At 35.6% G+C, this 24,390-nt stretch overlaps 2 protein-coding genes across 4 annotated transcripts; one reads left to right on the top strand and one right to left on the bottom strand.

Annotated features, from left to right (window-relative positions):
- Positions 1-1,476: 1,476 nt before the first annotated feature.
- Positions 1,477-3,372, top strand: LOC112521582 (pentatricopeptide repeat-containing protein At4g38150). Its single transcript, XM_025130525.1, has one exon. It carries the CDS (start codon positions 1,501-1,503, stop codon positions 2,752-2,754), a length of 1,254 nt encoding a protein of 417 aa, XP_024986293.1. The 5' UTR covers positions 1,477-1,500; the 3' UTR covers positions 2,755-3,372.
- A 1,069-nt stretch (positions 3,373-4,441) lies between these two features.
- Positions 4,442-23,678, bottom strand: LOC112521088 (increased DNA methylation 1-like). Of its 3 annotated transcripts, XM_025129746.1 has the most exons (20): positions 23,436-23,678; positions 22,578-23,003; positions 21,372-21,443; positions 18,834-18,926; positions 11,584-11,663; positions 11,387-11,476; positions 11,168-11,239; positions 10,991-11,072; positions 10,861-10,920; positions 10,298-10,350; positions 10,029-10,195; positions 8,517-8,751; positions 8,322-8,379; positions 8,145-8,201; positions 7,349-7,591; positions 6,530-6,594; positions 6,376-6,432; positions 5,835-5,928; positions 4,870-5,010; positions 4,442-4,784 (listed from the first exon to the last, which is right to left on the bottom strand). In XM_025129746.1, the coding sequence occupies exons 2-20, from the start codon at positions 22,698-22,700 to the stop codon at positions 4,656-4,658; spliced, it is 1,971 nt and encodes a 656-aa protein (XP_024985514.1). In that variant the 5' UTR covers positions 22,701-23,003; positions 23,436-23,678; the 3' UTR covers positions 4,442-4,655. The 3 variants fall into 3 exon arrangements, with proteins under 3 accessions (XP_024985514.1, XP_024985516.1, XP_024985515.1); XM_025129748.1 differs by lacking the exons at positions 21,372-21,443; positions 22,578-23,003; positions 23,436-23,678 and adding an exon at positions 18,368-18,411 and having other exon boundaries at positions 18,834-18,914; XM_025129747.1 differs by lacking the exons at positions 21,372-21,443; positions 22,578-23,003; positions 23,436-23,678 and adding an exon at positions 18,368-18,415 and having other exon boundaries at positions 18,834-18,906.
- Between the last annotated feature and the right edge of the window lie 712 nt (positions 23,679-24,390).

The following is a 24,390-nucleotide window of genomic DNA, read 5'->3' as shown; positions in this document are numbered from 1 at the left end:
CTTGAATTTAAGTAATATGCATCAATAAACAGTACATAATACATAAAAAATGGTTTTTAAGAATATTTGTTAAATGATTTATAATATATTATAGATTAAGAAACCATTTAAAACTTTCTCATTTTGAATGATTAAGTCCCTGAACATTTTTTAGTATATTAAACCATCGAACTTTTAAAAAATTGGTTACCTGCATCCTTTTAACCCAAAAAAAAACTATGTATAATCGGTTGTCTTTTGATTCTCCTCATTTTGATGGCTAAAAGTAGATCAAAAAGAGGTAGATCGATGGCAGGGGCCAACAATATGTTAGACAATACAGAGAACAGACAACGTTTGGGTAATGGGGAATGATACTATTGTTTGTGAGAGATTTTAACATCGTAAGGTTTGGAAATGGTAAAATTGATAGTTTGCTTTTTCTTTAAAATTTTCCTACTCAGTTACAAATAGTTTTTTTTTTAAGATGTAGGTTACATATTTTTAGAAGTTCGATGGTCAAAAAAAGTTTAGGGACTTAATTATTCAAAATGAGAAAGTTTAATGGTTTTTTATTCAAAAAATAGTTCAGAGACTTAATCATTCAAAATGAGAAGATTTTATGATTTTTTTATCCATAAAATAATTCAGTGACTTAATTATTCAAAACGGGATAGTTTATTGAGTTTTTCTAAACTTTCCCCTTTATTAAATTGAAAAGACTAAAATACTAACAAAATATCCAAAAAAGATATTTAATAAACTAAAAATAAAAAATAATCAAAATGACAAAAATACCCTTAAGTTGATGGAGAATTTTTGACATATTTAATTTTAGGGACTAAAACAACAATAAATTACAAACCTAGAGATGAAAATGGTAATTTTAAAATTACAGAGATAAAAATTACAGTCTTTTTTAAACTATAAGGACGAAAATCGTAGCTTACTCCAAAATTTATAAGTTATTGTTATGTTCCGATTTTCTTTTGGGAGTGTAATTATTGTGTATTCTAAGAGGGTGTTTTGGATTGCTTATTTAAACAGCTTATTGATTTATTTCGTATGTGATATCGGTAATAAACAGTTTTTAGTGTTTCAATTGGGAAAAATAAAAAAATGTTTATACCAGTGTCAAATTGGTAGTAAGAAGTTTTTGATGAGTTACTCCCTTCTAACATATCATATTCAATTTATTAGCTTTGAAACCAATTTACCTTTTTAACCCTAAATCATTCTTACTTCCTAAGAACACAATTCGCCTATAGAAATTAAAATCGACCTTCAAGTACAAGAAATCGAAATCGAAATCGAACATAGAAATAGATTTTCACCAACAGAAATCAAAATCGACCTTCAAATACAAGAAATCGACCTTCACTTACAGAAATTGAAATCAAAATCAAAATCAAAATCGACGAAATTGAAGTCGACCTACATAAATCAAAATCATACGATAATTAGGGTTTTAAATAACACGAGTTAGTTTTAAATAAGCAATCCCATGCCAAACACCCCTCAATGTTTCTCGATAAGGGTTTAGGGTTTATAGGAGTTGCGAAAATGGCGATGATGATGAAAGGGTTTAAGATTTCGAAGCTAATTTGTTTCACCATTTCTGATTACAGTCGTCAGCACCAATCTCTTGGTCGAACTCGTCATCATGTAGATTCGCCATTGTTCAGATTGTTTTCTTCTTCATCATATAATAATAGGTCTAACGATGGTGGTCGACCACCACCACCAAGACGACGCTCCGGCAGCACATCAGATCGTCCGCCATCTTCATCACGACTTTCTGGTTTCATTGACGGTAATGATGACCGCGGCGCCGGTGACAATAGGGGACGAGGACACGGAGGTGGAAGAAGGGATTTTGACACCAACCGGAAACCTAATTACCAAAATCATGGTGAGTATAGGCCGAGTAACAGAGCATCATATGAAGTAAACAATACCGATCATCGAAAATCAGAAAGTAATAGCTGTTATGTCCCATTTGATGATGATGAACAGAAACCCCCAATTTCCCCTCGTCGAGGAGTTAACGATAATAAGATTCAGGATGTTGATGGGTTTCTCGATAGGTTTAAGCTTGGATTTGATCAAGAAAACAAGCCAAATTCTGACAAATTGGATAGCAGCAGGGGTACCGGAGAGGGAGAAGCAGTGGCTGAAGCACCACCACCATCACCGCCACCTCCTCCGCCACCAGAAGATGCTGATGAAATATTCAGGAAAATGAAGGAAACTGGACTGATCCCAAATGCAGTAGCAATGCTTCATGGTTTGTGCAGTGATGGATTGGTTCAAGAAGCAATGAAGCTGTTTGGTTTAATGCGTGAAAGAGGATCTATTCCTGAGGTGGTTGTATACACAGCAGTTGTGGAAGGCTTCTGCAAGTCTCAGAAACCCGATGAAGCCATGAGAATTTTCAAGAAAATGCAGAACAATGGTATTGTACCCAATGCATTTAGTTATGGAGTCCTGGTTCAAGGTTTATATAAAGGGAAAAGGTTAGATGAAGCTCTTGAATTTTGTGTGGAGATGGTGGAGGCTGGTCATTCACCTAACTTGGCTACATTTACGGGTTTGGTAAACGGGTTTTGTAGGGAAAGGGGTTTGGAAGCTGCTGAAACCATGATTAATAATTTGAAAGAGAAAGGGTTTGGATTTGATGAGAAAGCTGTAAGAGAGTTCATGGAGAAGAAAGGCCCATTCTTGCCTTTGGTTTGGGAGGCAATCCTTGGAAAGAAAAGTTCACAAATGTTCTAATCTTAGCTATTGTTGTCAAAACTTCTACAAAGTTGCTTCAGCAAGAAGTTTGTGGTTTCTTATTCCTGAACTTGTTATTTATGCATCAGTGCAAGAGTAGTTGATTAGTTGATATTGAAAACTGAATCTTGATTATAATACATAGAGTTAGCTTAAGAAACTTGATAATGGTGAAGTTGTAAGCTGATAAGCTATCCTTGTGGCCTTGTGGCTATGGAGGTTACCAACTTTAGACCATTAGTTGTCACATGGGGATTTGTGGAGCTTTTTTTGGGATTTTTAGTCTAATCAGGATTTCCAAAAAAATTCAGATTGGACTGTTTTCGGGTCAGGCATGTCCCTAAAATTTCGGTCTAACTGGGCTTCAGGCTCACTAGGACCGAGGCTGGACCAGCTTTCGGACTTGAGCTTTTTGTGCATCTCTACCTTGAATGCATGAAAACCGTTCGAAAATTTTGATATGGTCATATGAACGTTAGAGAATATTTTCTTTAAATTTGAACATTGGATACGTTCCGATTTCCGATGAGTATTTTGGGAAAAAGATGTATAACTTTGGAGTAAATTTTTTAATAATTGCACAATTAGATTTAGAGCATATATTTGATGTATTTAACTTCGTTGAGCACAAAAACTCGATTTTTTGATTTTAAATTCCATCTTATTTTTTAAAATAGAAATACTATCAAACATGGTTTTATTCATTCATAAATAGAAAATTCAACTCTCTTTGTACCACTAAAACCATAAATCTAATGAAACAAACCAGTCGACCAATGATTTTCTAAAAATATTTGTAGCTTCGATTTTTATTTTTTCGACTTATTCTTGAGGGAACCACAACTCCCTGAGCATTATCGTTGTAAAAACAAAAAACAAAATTGAATATGTTATAATAAAAAAATTACACTGCAAAAACTCGTAAAGATGGACATATTTTCTTTAAGTTACAAATTCATATATTTTACAATTGTATTAATTTACTATCAATTCAGAAACGGGTTCAACACACAATTTATTATAATTATATACTTTTATTTATTTGTTTATTAAAAAGATTGAGTTTACTTGAGCAATATCCAAAAAACTTGCTTAAAAAGTCACAAGAAACAAAAAGTAAAACAAAAATAAAAAACATATATTTAAAATTATTAATTAACACTTTCATTTTATATAAATTAGTTTTTATAAACTTCAAAAAATAACCATGGATGCTCTAAACATCAAAATTTCTCTAAAATTAAGAATTAAAAATTAAAATCTTCAAAAAAGAATTGCATTCAACTCCAAAATTTGTTTGTGCAGAAAAGCCTCCAAAATCTTTCGTTTTCTCCATTTTAAGAAATCCGTTTGAGATTGCGCTAACCTTTAACTTCTAAAAATCTTCCTTTTTGCACAAGATTACTTAGGGGTGCTTGGTTGGGGTCGGAGAGGGTGGGAAATGAGAGTGAAAATGGAAACAAAAATCATTAATAATATCTAGTATTATACAGCGGAATCTGGTATTACTAGATATCGAGTAATGAAACATTCCATAACAAACGGGAGGGTATGAAACTCACTTTCATCTCCATCCCGAACATTCTCATTCTTATTTCCATTTCCAAAAACAGACCAAACGCCCCCTTAATCATACAGAAACCATGATGCATACCATAAGAACACGAAAAAGAAAAAACACATCACGAGTCTAAATCTCCACACACATTCATAGGAAATCCAAAGCCGGTTCATGTTCTAAGAACCGAACACATTATTCCTAAGACCCCTAGAAAACACAAACCAGTTAAACATAGTAGAAAGCATCCATCCAAGATGTTTACAGTTTGTTACCTTAATCCATCAAACGGAACAAAATCCAACAGGGTATTGCACAAAACGAAAACGGTATTCATTGCTGCTTACCCCATAGAAAGACTGAAACGGACACCATCTTCGAATGTGATTTCACCTTCAGGGACCTCCTTTTCTAGCATAGACGTCCCACGAAATGCTACCATTGAGGTCAATGTTTGCCTGTATTCACTAAGCTGAAACCCCACCAAACCATTATAAGTTGTTTGTTTTGAGGATGAATGAAGCTTCATTCACAATGAATAAGAAATCACATAATACCTCTTTTGGGATCACTTTAATGAAACCCAATCTGTTGGTCCAAAGGGATTTAGCATCCTCAGCAGCTGGAATCACAATCTTCTTAATGTTCAAATATGAGAGCATTCTCTCAAAGCAAGTGAAGAAAAGTTGAAAGAAGCCCTGCCAATAAGTAACCGGAATCACTACTACATAAACTGCTTGCTTCAAACTAATATTCTGAATAGGCATAGTGATTTTAGGACTCAAGTGATCTAAAATAAACCAAAATTGTACATAATAATTAATGATGGAAATGGGTAATGCTATGATTTTAAGATATGAACCAAGCAACCTACCCTCACCCCAACCAAATCAGAAGAACCGAGTGAATCTCACAAGGAGTAGGGTCTACGGAGGGATGATGTATGCAGACCTTACCTCTATCCCAATGAGTAGAAATGTTGTCTCTATGAGGACTCTCGGCTTTTAGAAAGGGTTTGAGAAAAAGAATTTGTGAAAATATATTGGTCCCGGAAGTTTGAAAGAAAAGAAAAAGATAAACAAATAAATGAAAGAAAATTTGAACATTAAGAAACGGTTTTCTATTACCAAGTTTGAAGTTCACAAGCTAATCAGGTGCTCAGCTACAAATGAGCATATCAATGATAATTTGGTTAATTTACATGCCCTTCCTGGATAAATATCGATGCAAATTTGATTATTTATTTTAGTGGGATATACTGTTTAAGTTTGGTTTGGTACTTTGGTGTATTGATTTACTTCCATTTTTGGGATTCATATCAATGCAAAATTTATTTTCTGCGAATTAGAAAGTTGATTCAGCGACTCTGAACTACTCGAAACAGTTAAACAACTAGCTAGAAAAGAGGTAACAGGAGTGAGATGCTATGAAACTCTATCATTAATAATTTAATATAGGTAAAGCGGAATAGATTAACAAGATGGTGTGAGCACAGTGATTTTGGAGAGAATAATATACTCACCTTTCCTTGTTCAGGTTTACTAGTAGCAACTATTGGGAGCTCAGCAACGTCCTGCCCAAAAATACGGAACATCCCAGCTGTAATAACACTTGACCTGCACAATTAGCATAAGAATCGTTATTAAGATCACCACCAAATTTGGAGAAATTTTACAGGAGTAATAATAACTTCAAATAACCTGCAATAATATACTGAAGCAGAGTCTAGCCTATCTATTGCTAGAACAAGTTCAACGTATATTATACCAAGGAAAGTTCAAATGAGAACCATAAATACTTTGTGAACATGGAAATCAACTATTTCATGAGTTATTCATGATGAATAACCTTAAAAAAAGTTCATGAATTATTCAATATTCATTATGAATATCATGATATTCATCATGAGTAGTTGGTTCCCCTGTTCTCAAACTATTTATGGTTCTCATCTGAACCTGCCCTCTCTTACACTTCCATTAAGCCAATAATTCTGACAGGAGCAACAAATGTATACGCAGTGACAAGCACACAAATAAATACAAAAATGAAAATGGTCTCTTTACCCTCTCATCAACATTGCGCAATGCACTCCTGAAAAGTCTGAATCGCCCATTTTCATTCTGTTGGTTGGAGAGAAAAGAAAGAAAGAAAGTTTTAGGTGTTAAAGAACAAATAGAGAACTAACTATTCAATAAGTAATTTGTTTTTTACGCTTACCCATAAGCCATCGATGGGATAAAATCACTTCCAGTTGTTGAATCAATAATAGGATCGAAGCATTCCTGTTGGTATGAAAACAACAGAATAAACTGTTACTAATTAAGCTCATAGTGCCCATTTTGGACCTTGAAAACAACGAACTAGGGGTGTTCATCTAAGTGGCCAAACTGCCCACACCGCATCACAACTTGCAGTTTAGAGCTTGCACGGTGCGGTTTGCGGTTTGCAATTTTATTAAACAGCACTTTGCGGTGTGGTTTGTGGTTTTGAATCTTCAAATCGCGGTTCAAACCGCACCACACTGCACATTTTTATATATTTTAAAAATACATTATCAATAATATATTATAAAATAACTAATACATTTTTCAGTTTTAATTACAAATTCCTTATTTGAGTTATTTTCTTTTGTCTTCTATCACACATCATTGTCGAATTTATTTTGAATTTCACTTTTCAGATGTCTTTGGATTATTTATGGAACTCTTTAGTTTCTTTCACTATTTTTAATTACACATTTAATACGTATTATAACTTTTGGTTGTAAGGAATATGGAAAAAAAATCGTCAACTTCATTTTGATGTTGTGATTTTATAATTATTGGCTTGAAATGCGCTAGGTCCAAACCACACCACATTTCCTGGTACGGTTTTTTGCGGTTTGAGCATATGCGGTGCGGTTTGTGGTTTGGGAAAATCTTCAAACCGCATATGCTGTGCGGTTTGGCCCTAAACTGCACCGCGAACCCTACAATGGAACACGTATAAATTTGCATGAATTAATCTGTAGCACTGTAGAGTGTAAGCAATACTCACATGAAAGATATCAACAGCTTCTGAAAGCAATAATTGGTGCTCATGTAAAGCATCCTTGCCACAGAGAACAATCCACTCCATGTCAAAAATGAAACCATTGGCATCACTTTCCTTCCACTTATTCCTAACTATGTCCATAAGAAAATCAGGGACCCTCTCCGGTCCACATGTTCTCAAATCCTTAAGAACAGAGTGAATTCTATCACAATCCACGCAGCAAAACCAATTTCCAACGGGTAATTCCTGTAACACATGGACAGTCATATTGGATCTTGCGAAAACTTCATTGTTATATGGGACTGTAAGAAATTATAATTGGGCAAAATGCATTAGATGCAACGAAATTTTTCTTAATTCCTATTTGGTGAAACAAATAATCTTTTTCTCTCAATAAATATAACAAAGTTTTAAGATTTCTTATTTAATGTAACAAAGTTTCAAAATTTCTCAACCAATGTAATGAAGTTTCAAAAACATTCTACCTAATCTCACATTTGGTGATGTGAATATCAAGTTTATCGTCCATTTCACCATAAACTCATTCATAAACCTTCCGTAAATGGGATCCTCATCATCAAATGTTACAAAATGAACACGTTATCGGTTAAATGGGTACAAAATAGAAAATTTTGAAACTTTATTACATCGAGCGAGAAAAAAGATTCTTCCTTGCACTAGATTAGAACTAAAAACCAGACATTGTTGCATTTTGATACATTTTGCCCATTATAATTTCCACAAAAATAAGAATTTATTATATACACTGATGAAGAAAAAGACTTTAAAATGAACCCACCTTCAGATCATCAATCTTGTGCTCCCTCAGACAGCCTATATGGAATTCCTTTTCACACTGTGAGGTAATGAAATATGAATTAGCGCATAGATCTAAGAAGCAGCATGAAAACAAACAGCTGAACTCTACATGAGCAACTCACAAGTAGGAAAGTAACAGGCAAACATTGTTAACTACCTGATCACAAACAATAACAGTCCGATCATTGAAACCATCTTGGCTGAAGTCATAGGATCTGTATAGAACCAAGTTATTCAAACAGGATTACACAATTTGATAAAGATGAAGCAAGGTTTTGTTGCCATAATATAGCACAAATAGAGTTCCAAAGACACAAAACATGGCTCATCATTTCTTGCAAAACAGTGTTACCTGCATAATGAACATGCAACAAGGTCAAATTTATCTGGATTATCAACAATGCGAATGCAACGCTTTGTTATCTGCTCTATTGGATCAACTCCTGAAATTCTTCCAGCGGCCAGAGAGTTTGCTCTCTGATCCACGGGCTTCATAGATTTTTGGCAACATGGGCAAAACCATTTCCCTCGAAACCATTTCCCGGTAAACACTTTCCCAGGAGTGGTGCTTTTTTCATGGAGACATGCTGTGTGACCAAAAGAATGCAAATCAGATTCCCTTATGAGACAACCACAGCGAGCAACTTATCAACTCATCATTTATCACAGAGCATTCCCGTTGAATCGAATCAAATACACATATATCCCTTGTTGGTTTATATAGTATACTAGCCTATCTGTGAAAAACGAAGATAAACGACGCATATCCTTTGGGTTTAGGATCCTAGTGAGGAGAACGAAGTGGCATCCTTCAGCCAGCAAAATATTATTTGTAAGGTACATATACAGATGAGACATAATTTAATACAGATGAGACATAATTAAGAAACTTATCAATTTGAACATGGGACTCTGGAGATATAGCCAAAAATGGACAGAACTAGGAGCAAGCACAGAATAATTTGTTTTTTTAACCAATTATCACCCTCCTAATAAGCATAAAAAAATGCAAAAATAACAGAGAAACTGCTTCTAATATGGTTAGAGGTAGGTAACAGGATGTCAAACAGATTTTGGTGTAAACGACTGTTTGCTGTTCGTTGTCCAGGACTCAAGATATCTATTTAATCAGAATGTTCTGAATAACAAATACCGAGTTAACTATGATAAAAATAGGATTACTTCCTCCATCCCGAAATAAATGTCCACAATAAAAAAGACTCGGTTATAAGAATATATAGTTATAGCGCTTTTTAATTAAACAAAGGACAAATTACCCTTAATAATAGAGAGAGAGAGAGAGAAAATTTCAGTCTCATAGTTATCGGTAAAATGGGAAAGCAGATACTTAGTTTTGAAAGTGGAAGCTTATTTTGGCACAAACTAAAATAGAAATGTGGACACTTATTTTGGGACCGAGAGAGTACTATATTTATCCCAAAAAGAGTAATACTTTATAGCTACGATAATCATGTACTTACTAGTTGAAGTAAATGAAACCGATCAAAAACTTATGCTAAAGAAACTGAAATACCCAAACACCTAAAAGACCCTATACATCAGAATCACAACCAATTCACCGTACAAGAATCAGATGAAATGACAAAAATAATAATTGTGGCTTCTTTCCCAATAGACAATATGAACTGAACAAAGTTTAGATCTCTGTTTATGTAATGAATTACAACAAGAATGGTGAAAAATTCCATTCCATAAAAGAGAAAGGTAGGGAGTGCGTTTCTGGTTGTAAACGTTTGATACTGATTTTTATAAGCAAAGCAAGTATAAAACACTCGAAGTAACTGGCTAGCACACTAACATAATAAAACAACAAAACAAAACCAATACTCAATTTAAACTCTACCTTCATGATAGGACCTAGGGCATCCAGCACAGAGCATTAGGTCTTCACCTTCCGAACAATGTCTACATATGTCGTCATTCTGCTTTGCCAGACGCTCACAATTTAGTTTCAAGGAAGAGGCATATTCATGAAGAGACACCCCGCTTGAGACAAAGATATTCCCATAGCTGGCAATGTTTGAATACAAAAATATCAACAAATTATACAGAAAAATTGAAGGAAACATGTCTATGCATGTGTGTGTGTGTGTTTTTGGTGGAGAAACTCACGGCTTTTTGCGGGAGGCCTGGCCAGCATGAGCTTCAAACTGTGACGGGCTGACCTATTCACAGATTGAAAGAAAATCATTTCATCCTCTATGCCAAAAGTCTAAGGTCCCATTTGGTTTGCAGGATTGTATTGGATTTAGAGGGATTTGGAATTGAATTCCATTCCAATCCCATGTTTGGTTTGAAGGATTGCTTGGATTTGAAATCCCGGGATTTCCTAGAAATCCCACAAACATGGGATTCAGAAATCCCATTGGGGGTTGTTATTTCGCGGGATTTTGTTGGATTAATGCGTAATAATGTTTTAAAATATGTAGAAGAACATTTGTTTTATAACAATCTGCTTATAAAAGGTAATTTAATTATTTTTATAATTATTTACAATTTGTTCTTATAAATTATTTATAAAAAATGGAATTCAATTACATTTCAAATCCTACAAACCAAACACACCAAAAATTCCAAATCCAAATCCCTCCAATTCCAAATCCTTCCACAAAATCCAAATCCCTCAAAACCATTCCATCAAACCAAACGCCCCCTAAGGGTCAAAAAAGAAGTACCTCAGTATTGCAGCAATAACAGAATATCCCACGGCCCAGCTTATAACCCTCTAGCAGTCTCTGTCATGAAGAGGATGTTAGATTAATGAAATAATACAGTGATCTAATATTGGCATACGTATTGTACTACCTCTCCATGATTAATATAAGCTACTTTAGATCCATCAGGTAATCCTCCTTCCCGAAATATCAACCGGTTCATCTGCTGATCCCTTGACAATTGAAAACATCACAAGATTCAAAAGGTTACTTTCCTGCATGTTATGATATGGTTTAACAAGTAACTTGATTAAAATTAGGGATCAACTTTAATGTTGGACGACTCCGAGGTTTAGTTTCACCATTGGTTGACTCCTGTGCAGAAGCAGACTTTGATGACCTGAAACACCCAAAAGATATTAGCACTTTCCTGGAGAGAATGATATAAGTTCAACACCATTTTTCGCATCTACCCTTTACTATAATCATGTAGAAATTTAATATCGGGGAAGAGAATATTAATGGGTTTTGGTTCCAATACACCAACCTTTTCCGCCGTATTTTCCCTTTTATCTTATGAAGTGACAAGTTAAAATCCGCAGCACTTTTCCTGGATTTTGGAACTGACCTCAATGACCTGAAACTCACACCATAAAAATGTCATAAAAGAGACGGGCATTACCTTCCTCAAGTTTAAAACCAGGAAAAGGGTCTATTATTATAGTTTAAAAGAAGAGAACCCACTTCATTATTGCCTTCCGTTGACTCTGCTCTTCATATGAATTTCCCTCCATAATACTTCCAGGGACGTTAGTCCTACGGAACTGCAGAAACACGGTAGGATGATATGAGAGGCAATATCAGAAAAGTTATAAATTTGATACCATGTTTTATGAACAAATATGTGTATTAATTGCAAACTCTAGCTCTGATGTTCAAAGATAATGGCAAGATCTTTGCTTTCTAGTGATATATCACTTTAAGCAATTAAAGGACTACTTCCATGGTTCATTTAGATATTTCTGCAGCCTAAACAGGGTTGTAAATCATGTTTTCTACTGCAAGACAAGCGTGTTTGGCAAGGTTGTTCTCTTGAAAACGTAAAATCTGTAAACTGAAAATGCTTTTCTGAATGTATTTTCTTGTAATTGAATTCCACAAAGCAAATGCAACAAAGAGAAATTGATGTACCTAACCCAAAAGTTAATCATACAGATATACAATGAAATTTCACCCTTTCTACTTGTCTCGTTCTTTTCTTATGAAGTTCACCATTATCAGGTCTGATTGTCAGATAGCAAGGATATAGGCAGGATTTTTTTTATAGGCAGGGGATGGAGCAACATTAAAAAGCACAAGTAATTAATAATTGGTAAAAGAAACTGGCAGGATTTTCTTAGAGAACATCTAATGCATGTTAACAAGTACTTAAAGATATAGATAGACAAACCATCACATATACACACACACACACATATATTCAAATTCAAAAAACTTCTGAGAAGCCCGTAGCAGCCTCAGCCTGGATCGGACCACATGTTAAGTACACAGCTTCGATTTTGTCCATTGGTCGCCTCAAGAGAAGAGAGAGTAAGAGATATGAATCTAGAGAGAAGAAAATTGGTAGAAGCAAGAAAAGAAAGAAGATTGACAGAAGATACATTTACCAAAGTTGAAAGTACCATAAGAAATTGGCATTAAACATGGTAGGAGAACTTGACATCATTCTAAACCTTTTTGTATAAAAAAGAACAATTACATTAGATCTTTACAATAAATAATCCATATTAAAGGATGTTGATGCTAAATTAGCAACAAAATCCATATCAATTCTGTTGGGGGAGAAGTGCAGCAGAGCATTTGGTAGCGTAATAAAACTCTAACCAGAAAACGGGGACATTGATGCAAAATTCATAAGTAAACTTCCTTTCTGTCTATAATTTCTACGATTCAATATAATCAAGCTCAGAATTATTGATTTATATAGAATCAGAAGAACCCTAGCAAAAACAATATCATGTAACATACCCACAGTTCACACTCCCTACAGAGGATGATACACACACACAGATGACAGATGCATATGAGGGAGGGATCGACACAACAGAGGATCGACACACCTTGGATGCAGATGATGGAGCAGCGGAAGGGGGAGAGATGACCGATGGCTGTTCAGAGTGAGCAGCGGCAAAGGATGAAAGGGGGCAGATTTAATACAAACCCTAGAGGGGCAGAATAGAAGTCAACTTTGGGGGAATGGCTATTAAAACCTTAACAAAATGAAGCTTTGTCTTCAAAAGGATTCGAAAGCCCAACCACCCTTGAGTCAAAAAGCGAAACACGGATTTTTGAGGTGTAAGGGTGTCTACAACGAAAATGTGAACCAAGATCACAAAAACAAGCTTTGGATTTTCAATACTTTGTAGATACTTGATAATTTGATTTTATTGAACTAAATTACTTTTTAAATTTTCAAATTTCAAATCTCGGTTTTTATAATAAAAACAAGAAACAAAAATGTTTTCTTATTCTAGATCTACAACTTTTAGCAATAATAATGTCTCAAAACAAGAAATTGCTCTCTACATTTAATGCACAAAACTTATACTTCAAAGATATAGCAAAACAATCCCAAATTCATTACATATTTTGATCTTATTTGATTCAAAAGGGGATAAGAATAGTGGGCCTTGTGCACTTATAATGAAAATAGAAGAAAAAATGTAAGTATGAGAGTGATATCCTAAGGCAGTGATGATGAGCAGTCTTTAGCGGTAGCATGTAGATTTGACAAACTGAAAGCTGGATTATTTTCAATTGTGGAAAGAAATCATGGAGATTAGACCTCCCAATTTCCATTATGATGAAGTGGGAAACGGAGAGAAAGATATAGAGAATGTTCATTTAATATCCTAATGCAGTTTTACTTGATTTGCCAGCAATTGCACCAAGAACCAACTTGCACATGCAAACAAACGCTATAACCAGTTTTGATATGATATGGTTGGAGCCCTAGGAAGTCGAGACTTGGTAAAGGTTTGCTGAAGGACTAAAGGGCTGGCAAACTCGAAGGAAGAATTAGGGAATATGAGAGTGAGAGGTGTGTGTGTGCACTTTGGGCCAAACATGACCAGTCGCTATTAGGACTTTCCTCAAGGCCCATAATGGAGAACAAGAAGCCCATATGATTGCAGGTACATGAGTGCATGATACATAAACACCAGGATCCTGAGATTCTATAAATTTATGATCCAAACGAGACCAGCCCATTATATATCACGTGAAAATAGGGTCTAGGGGATCAGATGCATGCTAAACTGACCTCTACCCTGAAGAGTGGAGCATCCATTTCCATGAAGAGTGAAGACCCCCCACTTTTGCACAAGGGTGAGAAAGGGAGGATAAGTAAGACTAGTGAAATGTAATCAACAGACAATTAGGAAAGAAAGAAGAAAATAGCACAATGAAACATAAAAAATGCAAGGCATATTGAAACATAAAAAATGCAAGGCATATTGAAACATAAAAAATGCAAGGCATATTGAAACATAAAGCATATAAGAAAAAGTACACATCTCTCCACCTATTGTATGGCTTTGAAAACCTATCCACTAGCTCCCTAACACACCCCAATCCCCATAATCCCATCCTCATCTTGCATACTCCCTTCTCCGATCCATGCCTGCTGGGAACTCCTATCACATGTCATGTCCATGGAAATCTAAGGATGCCATGTCCATCTTGAGTTGCTCATCCCACATCCTTCGTGATCTGCCCCTTCTACCATCATGCTTTCTACTCTCCTTATCGGTGCCGCTACCATTCAACCAATAACATGCCCAACCACCGCAATGTTCCCCCTATTGATTTCCTCATAATAGGCACAACTCCCAACACCGCCATGAAGAACTCTTTTGGTATCCTATCTAGCATGGTACAACCACATGTCCATCTAAGCATCTTCATTCGCGCAACTTCTAACTTCCTCTCATTGGCCTTCTTTGTTGCCCAACATTCTGACCCATACAACATAGTTTGTGTGATGACTACCCTGTAGAATTTAGCCTTCAATTTTAGTGGGACCTTTTCATACAACACCCTTATCACAGCTCTCAACTTAAGCCACCTTGTCTTTATGCAATGTGTTATGTCTTCTCTATCTCTCCCCCTGTCCTAATCATTGAGTCTAAATACTTCAAAATGTCCTTTTAAGGCACCCTTGCCCCCCCAATCTTGACTTCTACCCCCTCATCAATGTGCTTTGCACTGAGATTGCACCATAAGTATTGTCTTAGAATGACTAATACACAATCCTTGTGATTACAAAGGCACCCTCTACTACTCCAACCTTTCATTGACCTCTACCTTCAACTCTACTAAAAGCACAATGTCGTTAGCAAATAACATACACCATGGGACACTCCCTTGAATCCCTCGAGATATTTCATGCAAAATCACAAAAAAAAATAGGCTTAGCGCCGATCTCTAGTGTAGCCCTATCTCTCCCGGCAAAAAGCCCCATCTCACCCCCTATCCTTGTATGTGTGTGTACAAATCTAAAGCAAACTAACAGAACAAAGAAATTATCTTATAATTCATATAAATAAATATGAAATAAACACATACTTAGATTTAAACCTTAACGTGCTTTTACTTATTAGTCCAAATTTTCAAAGAAAAATGATTCCTTACATTGTCTTATCTCATTCTTCCTCGTGCAGCCATAACACTTTAGTTTTACTTATATTTTCGACATCCCCCCTCAAATTGATGCTTGTAAATTTACATGCATCAATTTGCCAACAAGAAAATCATGAAGTTGGTTGCTAATGATTTGGTTAAGGTATCTGTAAGCCGTATAGTAGCGGAGAGAAGTGAAAGATTGAATAGTTGGTGATAATAGGTCTCTATAATAAAGTATGTGTTAATAGTAGACAGGAATCACAACAATTTAGATGGCACTAATGTTGTCCACATGTAATGGAGTTGGCTGAACAGAGAGAAAACCAAGTTCCATGAGAAGACAACGTAACCAAATAATCTCATAACTTGCGACAGACATGGCATGATTCTCTGACTAAATAGATGATTGACACAAAGTTAAGTTTTTTGCCTTCCATAAGATAAGATCATCACCAAGAAACATACACCGTCCAATAGTATATTTTCGAGTATCTGGACAACCACCCCAATATTAGACCACTCAAGAAGCGTTCCCTGGTACCCAACAACTTCCTAACTACATGAACCAAATCGTAAATATACTTGACTTGATTCACAAGTGGTCGATAATTCACCTCTAACCCCAAAAATAAAGTTGGTCAAGGTCTTTCATGCGGAAAATAAAATGTATCAACTTTTTATCTTAGTGATAGCCTCCATATCAAGACTCTCTCAACCATACTAAGCCTTCATATTTGCTCATGACGAAGTTCAAATTCCTACCACTACAAAAGTACAAATGAGGCTTTCAAACACCTTCGATGGAAACATGTAGTGAATAAGGAAATACAATAATTTGAAAAGGATGGAGCATGGACCATCACAAAACCACCTCATGGAAAGAAGGCAGTCTGTTGTAGGTGGATTTGTACAATTACAATCAAGAAAAAGCAAATGGGAGCACTGAACGATTGAAAGCACACCCAAGGGATGTACTCAATCGTATGGATTGATTATCAAGGAACATCTGAACTTGTGGCTTAAGTTAGATACTATATGAATTCCCTTGTCTCTTGCTACCAATGTGATTGGAATCTGTATCAACTCGATATCAAAATTTTGTTTTTGAACAGAGACCTAGAAGAAGACGTATACATGGAAATTCCTCCCTGATTTGAGAACTCTTGCACCAATAACAAGGAGTGCAAACTCAAGTGATCACATGGGGCATGCTTTGGAAAATTTACAAAATCTGTAATAAAGTTTGGATACAAGCAATGTCAGTCAAATAATTTTGTTATATTGTTATTTATGAAGTCTTTTCAGAAGGAAGAATTGTTATTCTTATTGTCTATGTCGACAACATAATCTTGATAGGAAATGATAAAGAACTAACCAAAGGGCCTTTGGCCGAGCGGTATGTGAGTCCTTGGCCTCCTAGGAGGTCAAGGGTTCAAACCTTACCAAAGGTTAGGAGGGTGTGTGAGTTTATTTGTTTTATTTGCCGTATATAAATATTATTATATACTCCAAAAAAAACTACCAACTCTTAAGTGTCATCTAGCATAAGAATTTGAAACTAAGGACCTAGAAAATCTCAAATATTTCCTTCGGATGGAAGTGGCTTGATCAAGGAAAGGAATAATGGTGTCTCAAGAAAGTATGTGTTGGATTTATTGGAAGAAACAGGAATGTCCTGTTGTAAACTAATCAAAACTCCAATAGGTGCATACAACAAACATAGATTTGAACCGTTATACCACCGCTATAACCGCTATTTTGTATTTTGACCGCTATAACAGCATAGTCGTTGTCACAACCACCACCCATCCCCACCCTAACCCCCCAACCCAGCACTGACCAACATGTCACTTTGTTGTCGTCACATATGTCACCTCCACCCGGGCACCCACCCACCCACATCAACCTCATCCCATCACTAACCACCATGCCACTATTGTCGTCGCATAACTGCCACCTTCACCCCCTCACCCACCCACACCACCAATATTAACATGCCACTAATGGAGATTCCGATTCTTTTGAGATTCCATTCCAGTTCCTACCAACCAAACGTCTGGTCAAATTCCATTCCAATTTCTTCAAAGTCAAATTCCTTTAATGGATTCCAATTCCATCAAATTCCATTCTGTGAACCAAACTCCCCCTTAGATCTCCTAGAATACACGAAGTGGTTGATATTTCCTTCATAATAGCAGTTGTAACTCGGTTATTAGAGAATAAGATATGATCAACTTTTTTCTCTAGAAGTCATGGAATAAAATGGATGTTGATCAACTAGACACATGTTAGGCTGCTACAAGATAGTAAGAGTAAACAAAATCTAATAACCTAGACCTACTAAACAAATTCGTAGAAGTAAAAGAAAAAACCTAGTTAAAGAACAAGAGAACATAATTTGAGAACTTGTATTGCTTCAACAAGAGGTCATCTACTTTCTATTGCATGCTCACAACTTACTAGTGTTTGTGCATAAGTATGTATTAGGTTTCAAAATTTCCAGTAGCTTAGTGTCCGTACACTGTGTCTATGTTTTTGGAAAGGTATCCCAGGCTATGCCTGGACTAACCCCGACAAATTTTGACCGCAAGAAATCAGCCCTGATAAACTCAGTGGCCACAATTGTTATGTACGCCTGGAATTGAACCCTGCACAGATGGGATATTCCACCACATCCCCCAGGGCCTCAACCACTACGCCACAACTTTTGTGGTGTGTATATGTTTCTTGGCATGTGCATATAGTGTGCAGGGGTTGTGTGGAAAAGAAGAAACACAATTTTTGAGTAAAAAAGTAAAGAGCTTGTTGCGTTGATGAGTCATTTACAAAGTGATGAGACACTTACCGATGAGTGCTAAAACTACCGAGTGGTGCGCCTGTCATCATCATCTTACTTGAAATTAAAAAAAAAGCAAAAGAATAAGTTATTAAAGCAACATCTTTTATATATTAAAAACAAATTTAAAAAACAATAAAGCTTTTGAATTAGAAGAACTTAAGTTGTAATTAAATGTTGACTTGTTTTTAGAATTTCTTTTATTCTAGGAAATGGCTATGGTATGCGTGTCAATTTTGGGAAGTAAACATTATAGTTGATATGTAGTATGCATTTTAGTTTTTGAAGTCCTATCAAATGATTATATATGGTGGACAAGTCTTGAGCTATGCACACATATGTAGCACATATTGAATAACTTGTTGCCAAACGGACAACGTAAATTACTAAATGTGAGATTCAAACACAGAAAAATATGCCCCAAAGATAAATTTCAGGACACCCAAATAATTTTAAAGAGCTTAAGAAATAGAACCTTGACACAATCGCAAGGCAGCCAGGCCTCTGACATTGCATTCACAAGGTCCCTACTGCATAGTATGGTGATGCCCTCCAGTGACACAGCCAACTGCATCCAAATTTTACAGCCTCGATTAAGTCAAGACGGTTACATTAGTATTTACAGGTTATGTCAGTTATTTAGGAAGTGCAAGAGGATTAAGTCAAGATTAAAAATCAAAGACTGATCTAAAACATCAAGTGGACATATTGAAAAGTACTTCGTACATGAGGCTGATTTTACATGATAAAGTGTTCGTTAGCAAAGAACATAAAAGGTGTTGCATATGACATCAGAAGTTCACTAATGAACAAGAACTAGTTCCGGCACTTTTTACCATAGAAGTGGGACTTCTGTTGCCAATAATGTATCATAAAAGCCTGTCCCCTGTTTGGCACATATTATTTTCCTGAACCCATACCATCTATCTTTGGGTTTGAGATATAGCACATAATACCTATATAATGTGATATGATATAAAAAGCATAAAGATGCAAATGGTTAAATCATCCAAAAGCTCAGCTAAAAACCACAAATCGTTGCTCAATAACTTCAAATGTACGAACACTATCATCCATCAGATATATGACCAGAAACGAGCATTCAAAATTCTTAAAAGTGTATCCAGAAATACTAGAGTTAGTACACATAATAAGCAACAGGTATGTAAGATACACATGTCAACTAACCCGTACCTAACTTCTTTGTCCAACTTGCACTTGTGTTGGATTCACGAAGTAATAGATTTACAATAGAAGATGGTTTAAGTGAGTCTAAAGATCATCAAGAAGAAAACCACGCCACTAATTAGTAAATAGGATGAGTATAATGAGTCTATTGGGGCCCTTGATCATCCTTGCAGTTCATACAGATGGAAGTTCCCTTCAAAGGCAATGAACTAATCACAGTCCAAGATTGCCAACACGGATCTTTATATTTCTTCTATCACCTGGAGGAGGCTTGTCTCATTTTTCAAGGCAGACATGCTATATGACTAGCATGCATACATCTGAAATTGAGGGGTTGCAATAACCTACCATTTGGCATCCAAATGAAATTCAAACACCAAATTTTAAGTTTAAGCCAAGTAATTTGTCACACCCTATTTCCCACGGTTGTAACGGTCTAAGAATCTTCATATTCGAACAATAACATGAGCATACTACTAACCACCAAAGGGCCTTTGGCCTAGTGGTATCTGGGCCTTTGGCCTCCCATGAGGTCAGGGGATGTGAGGGTGGTGTGATTTTATTTGTTGCATTTGTCGTATATAAATATTATATACTTCAAAAACCTACTACTAACCAATTACAGTGGAAGACTTTCAACATTATTACAAACTTAATAATCTGACAACGAATACAACTAAAATTGAATGTTGAATACTGAATACTAAAACATGCTGAAACAACTAGAATGAAACGTAGTTCAAGCTAAAACACAAAATCAATCACGGCTAGATGTGGGACATAGAACTACGTCTTCAACTATCTCTTCTCTTTCCACTTTGGCCGAACCTTAGGTACACACAACTAGTTCATGATTTTCGTGTTAAACAGTTATCAAGACATTTTCTAAATATTGAACTTCCATTAAATCGTGAAATATTGAACTTTGTTATGCATATGATACTGAACCTTGCAAGAATGCAACATAAAATAACTAAACATGTGAGATCTTAAATATGAACTAACACAGTGAGGGTCATACCAACACATATGAACCTCACAAGTAAAATGACCGTAGTATGTACTGGGTAGTATCTGATGGTGGACATAGAGATGGAAACGGGGTGGGAAATGCACCCCCAACCCCGTTCCCGCCGCCCCGCCTAATCACCGACGGGTTTGGGGGGAAATTTTCTGACGGGTATGGAAACCTCTTGTGTACCCGTTTAGAGAAAAAAAAATTATGCATTTTAAAAAACGAAAAGAAAAAAATGAGTTTTTAATTTTTAAAACAAACAAATGAACCTCAAATTTCAAAAATACATAATGACATAACCAACCACATGTAATCATAGTTTATGACAAATTTACAAGTATAAAATTATTAACAAAAAAGAAACTAATCAAATATTGAAAACATATCCTAGTTTGGGAGATCATATGAAACTCACTTGGTTTAAGCTTAACCTCAAATATTGCTTACTTTCCTTTTGCGTCCAGCTTAGGACTTGTATCTCGATTTCATAACTTCTAGTAGCATCACTTAGCTTCTTACTAGTATCTTCTACTTTTGGAGAGTATTTTCTACATGGGATGATGGGTACAAAGCTCCGGTTACTTGCTATAGGTGACGAGTTGTAAGCCACTTGTTCGAAACTTACTTGTTTATTAGTTGTAAGCTACTTATTTTATTCAACCTTTTTGAGCAAATCATCTCTATGAATCAATAGAATACCATTATTTAGTTTAACTTCGTCCCTAAGACATCTAGCCCCTAAATCGGGTTTAGATGATAAGAGACAAAAATGTAAAATAAATTACATGCATTTCAAGTAAATAGACTCACTTTGGATCCTTCATACAAACAGCAAGAACAAAGTATCCCCATGCCTTCAGTTAATGCTTTTAGATCCATTCCCTGTAATTAACAATACATTGTATTATCTTTTCAAACCTCATAACTAAAACATTATGAATAACAGCACGGGTTTTATACTTAGTTGAGGATGTCGCACAAGGGAAAGTGAAATTTATCAAAAAGTGGCAGAGTGCTCATGAAACCAATTCATATTATACATGTACATCCCAACAAGATATGAAGAACGTTTTGAACTCTAAAGTAACATAAATATGAACTATAAATAAACTCTTTAAGTAACTAAAAATGAACTCATAAAATGAACTAAAAGTGAACTCTTAAGTAACATAAACTGAACTAAATATGAACTCTTAAGTAACATACAAGGAACCAAAAATGACAGATTCAAATGTCACTAAGATCCCTGTTGTGATTTTCTAGAAAAATTTCACCTAGAGAGGGTGAGAGAAAGGGATCTAAGATAATATTTTCGTTTCGCTCTGAAAGTTATGGACAATATTAAAAGATTGCACTTATCCATTAACTATTATTAGTCTATTACATTGAATGAAAGCAACGCTAACATAGCACTTTGGGAACTAATTTCCATAAGAATGCCAAAATATTTGCTCTGCCTAGTCCATACTCCATACATCATGTTTTTCCTAGTTTGGATTGTCTAAGTGGTTAAGACTTATTCACGATAACCTAGAGGTCCTGAGGTCCTTCACTAGACCAAATGAGTTACCGAGGGTGCATTGATAGGCAGGTGGCAACCCCTAGGGTGCGGTTTACGGTCTCTTTCTTGAAACAACATTTACTCTGTATTATATTGAAAGACACCATTCGAAAGTGTGATATTGTGCATCTTTGGTTTGGATGGGAAGAACAATAGGTATATAGTATCCATTTTCATCTAAGTGACGGTAATCTACACAAGTCCTACAACCCACCACCACCCGAGAATAAGAATTCAGGCCCTCAAACCATTTACATCTGGGGTGATACCTTAGCAAATAGACCAATTCAATATGAATTTACTTTAAGCACAAAAGATCATTGAGTCTGATTCAAATATTACTCTCTTAAATCCAATTTAAAGAGACAACTTTTTGTTTTTATTGCCATAAAAACAACCAAGAGGAACAACTAAAACCATTAGAAGCAAGTCATGATTATGAGTAGGCAATCTACCTTGTTCCCGAAATTGAAGAAAACCTGAAACCCCTCCAGCAAACAAGTCTCAAGAAGCTCCCCCATATTAGTTCGAGCTTTGTTCAACCCAAGCTTCTTCGCGTTTTCACTTCTATTTTCCATTTTTCTCTGATTCTCTCCCTCGTATTCGAAATTTCCAATTCACCTCCAAACCCTTGACCCCCTCCGTCCACAACTATTTCTTCTTCGCCCTTGGATTTGTCGGCATTTACTAACTCATCCTGAGAAATCCAGTTGTAAACCTCTTTTGCTCGGAAGAAAACAGTCGATCATGTTATCCATATTAGCGCAGATGGTAGCTTTCTTCTTCTTCTTTTTGGTATAAGTGGGCTGAATTTGTTGACATCCCAAGCGAACTCTCCCTTCATTCTTGATTGTAACGATGATTGATCATCAAAATGAAATCTGTAACACAAAGGCGGTAACAGAAATTGAACCATTAATCTGTGGGAAGAAGAAGAAGAAAGACTGGAAATCCTTCGTTTTGGTTTCTCAATTTATCCGATTTGGAGATCTCTTCAAGATTCCCAATTGGAAGGAACAATCAAGACTGACCCCCATATGTTAGATGAAATCTAAATACATTTCCATTATTTTTTTTATCAAATTTTGGTAAATCTAATAAACCATTCGATCACAAACCGACAAGAAATACAAGGAGTTTTATTGTATAGTTTGGTTATACATTCAGACATAGATTTGATGTATTTATAGTTAAAACCGAAAATATTCATCCGGTTATCAGAATATAAAGAGTAAGGCATTCGTTGATCATCATATCTTTTATGATCATCATATTTCTTCTGATTATATTAAAAAATCATGTATACATGTTACCTTTCGATCTTCGTTTGATCAACGATCGAGTTACCTTCATGACTTTCTTTGCAATGTCCACGAACAAACTTCCATCCCGGCTTTTCTTTAAAACATATGCTTAACGAGCTTGATAACAGGGAGGCCGAAGCCTCGGTGAAGCGGCAATCGTAACTGTAATTGTCTACAGTAGCAAAATTCCTTGTTGGATCAGTTTCGACCCACACGAAACTAGCTATGCTTTACTATAAACAACCAAATCCTGCATATTTGGACAGAAGGATCCATGACATCAAACAATCAAGTTCACTTGTCAATTTGAACAAGTTCAAGATTGTCTTGATATACTGTATAGAAATTTAAGTGTTTTTCCATCCTTCATCGTCGTCCATCCATGAGAACCATGGTCAAGTTTTTAAACGTCATGAAGGTACGAGGGGACTTAAAAATACTGTTGCACACATAAAATAAGTTAACAAATCTAAGTTCATTAAAAAAAAAAGGTGTTATTCGATAAGGATACAAAGTATATGATGGTTTTGCACTAGGTCGGCTCATGTCTATCCTTAGACGGTCAATAATGTGTTTAGAACGAGCTACGTGTGTGTGTTCTTTAATTGATAGTGTATTAAATCAAATCATTTTCAAATCAACAATATGACCGATCAAGATGCATGATAGTTGTTCACTTGTATACGTGTGTGACCAGCTGTAGTATGTGTTTACTATCTAATTTGCTACGTTAAATCTCATATTCAAATAAGCTGTCTTATCTTGACGATTTTTCCACGAACCGCCTTTCTCTCCTATATCATCAGGGGTAAGGTTACAAGCATATCTTTATGTTTTATTTATCTATTATTCAATTACTTTTCATCGTAATGTTATTAATTTAGAGTTAAATTTAAAGAAGTCTTTGTGCACTTATTGGAGAGTAAACGATGGAAGTCGTTACAGTTGATGGCTAAATATAGTT

This window comes from Cynara cardunculus (assembly GCF_001531365.2).
Source record: "Cynara cardunculus var. scolymus isolate 2C chromosome LG 11, CcrdV1, whole genome shotgun sequence".
In the NCBI taxonomy this organism is placed as follows: domain Eukaryota; kingdom Viridiplantae; phylum Streptophyta; class Magnoliopsida; order Asterales; family Asteraceae; genus Cynara; species Cynara cardunculus.
This window is presented reverse-complemented; position numbering and strand designations above follow the sequence as displayed.

Excerpts from the sequence above, each read along its gene's own strand:
- LOC112521582 (XM_025130525.1), top strand. The coding sequence starts at position 1,501 with ATGTTTCTCGATAAGGGTTTAGGGTTTATAGGAGTTGCGAAAATGGCG.
- LOC112521088 (XM_025129746.1), bottom strand. The coding sequence starts at position 22,700 with ATGGAAAATAGAAGTGAAAACGCGAAGAAGCTTGGGTTGAACAAAGCT. Across the intron at positions 18,927-21,371 it reads GTTTGTATGAAGGATCCAAA|TTGGCTGTGTCACTGGAGGG; the intron begins GTGAGTCTATTT and ends ATTTGGATGCAG. Across the intron at positions 10,196-10,297 it reads CAGGCCTCCCGCAAAAAGCC|CTATGGGAATATCTTTGTCT; the intron begins GTGAGTTTCTCC and ends AAACATTGCCAG.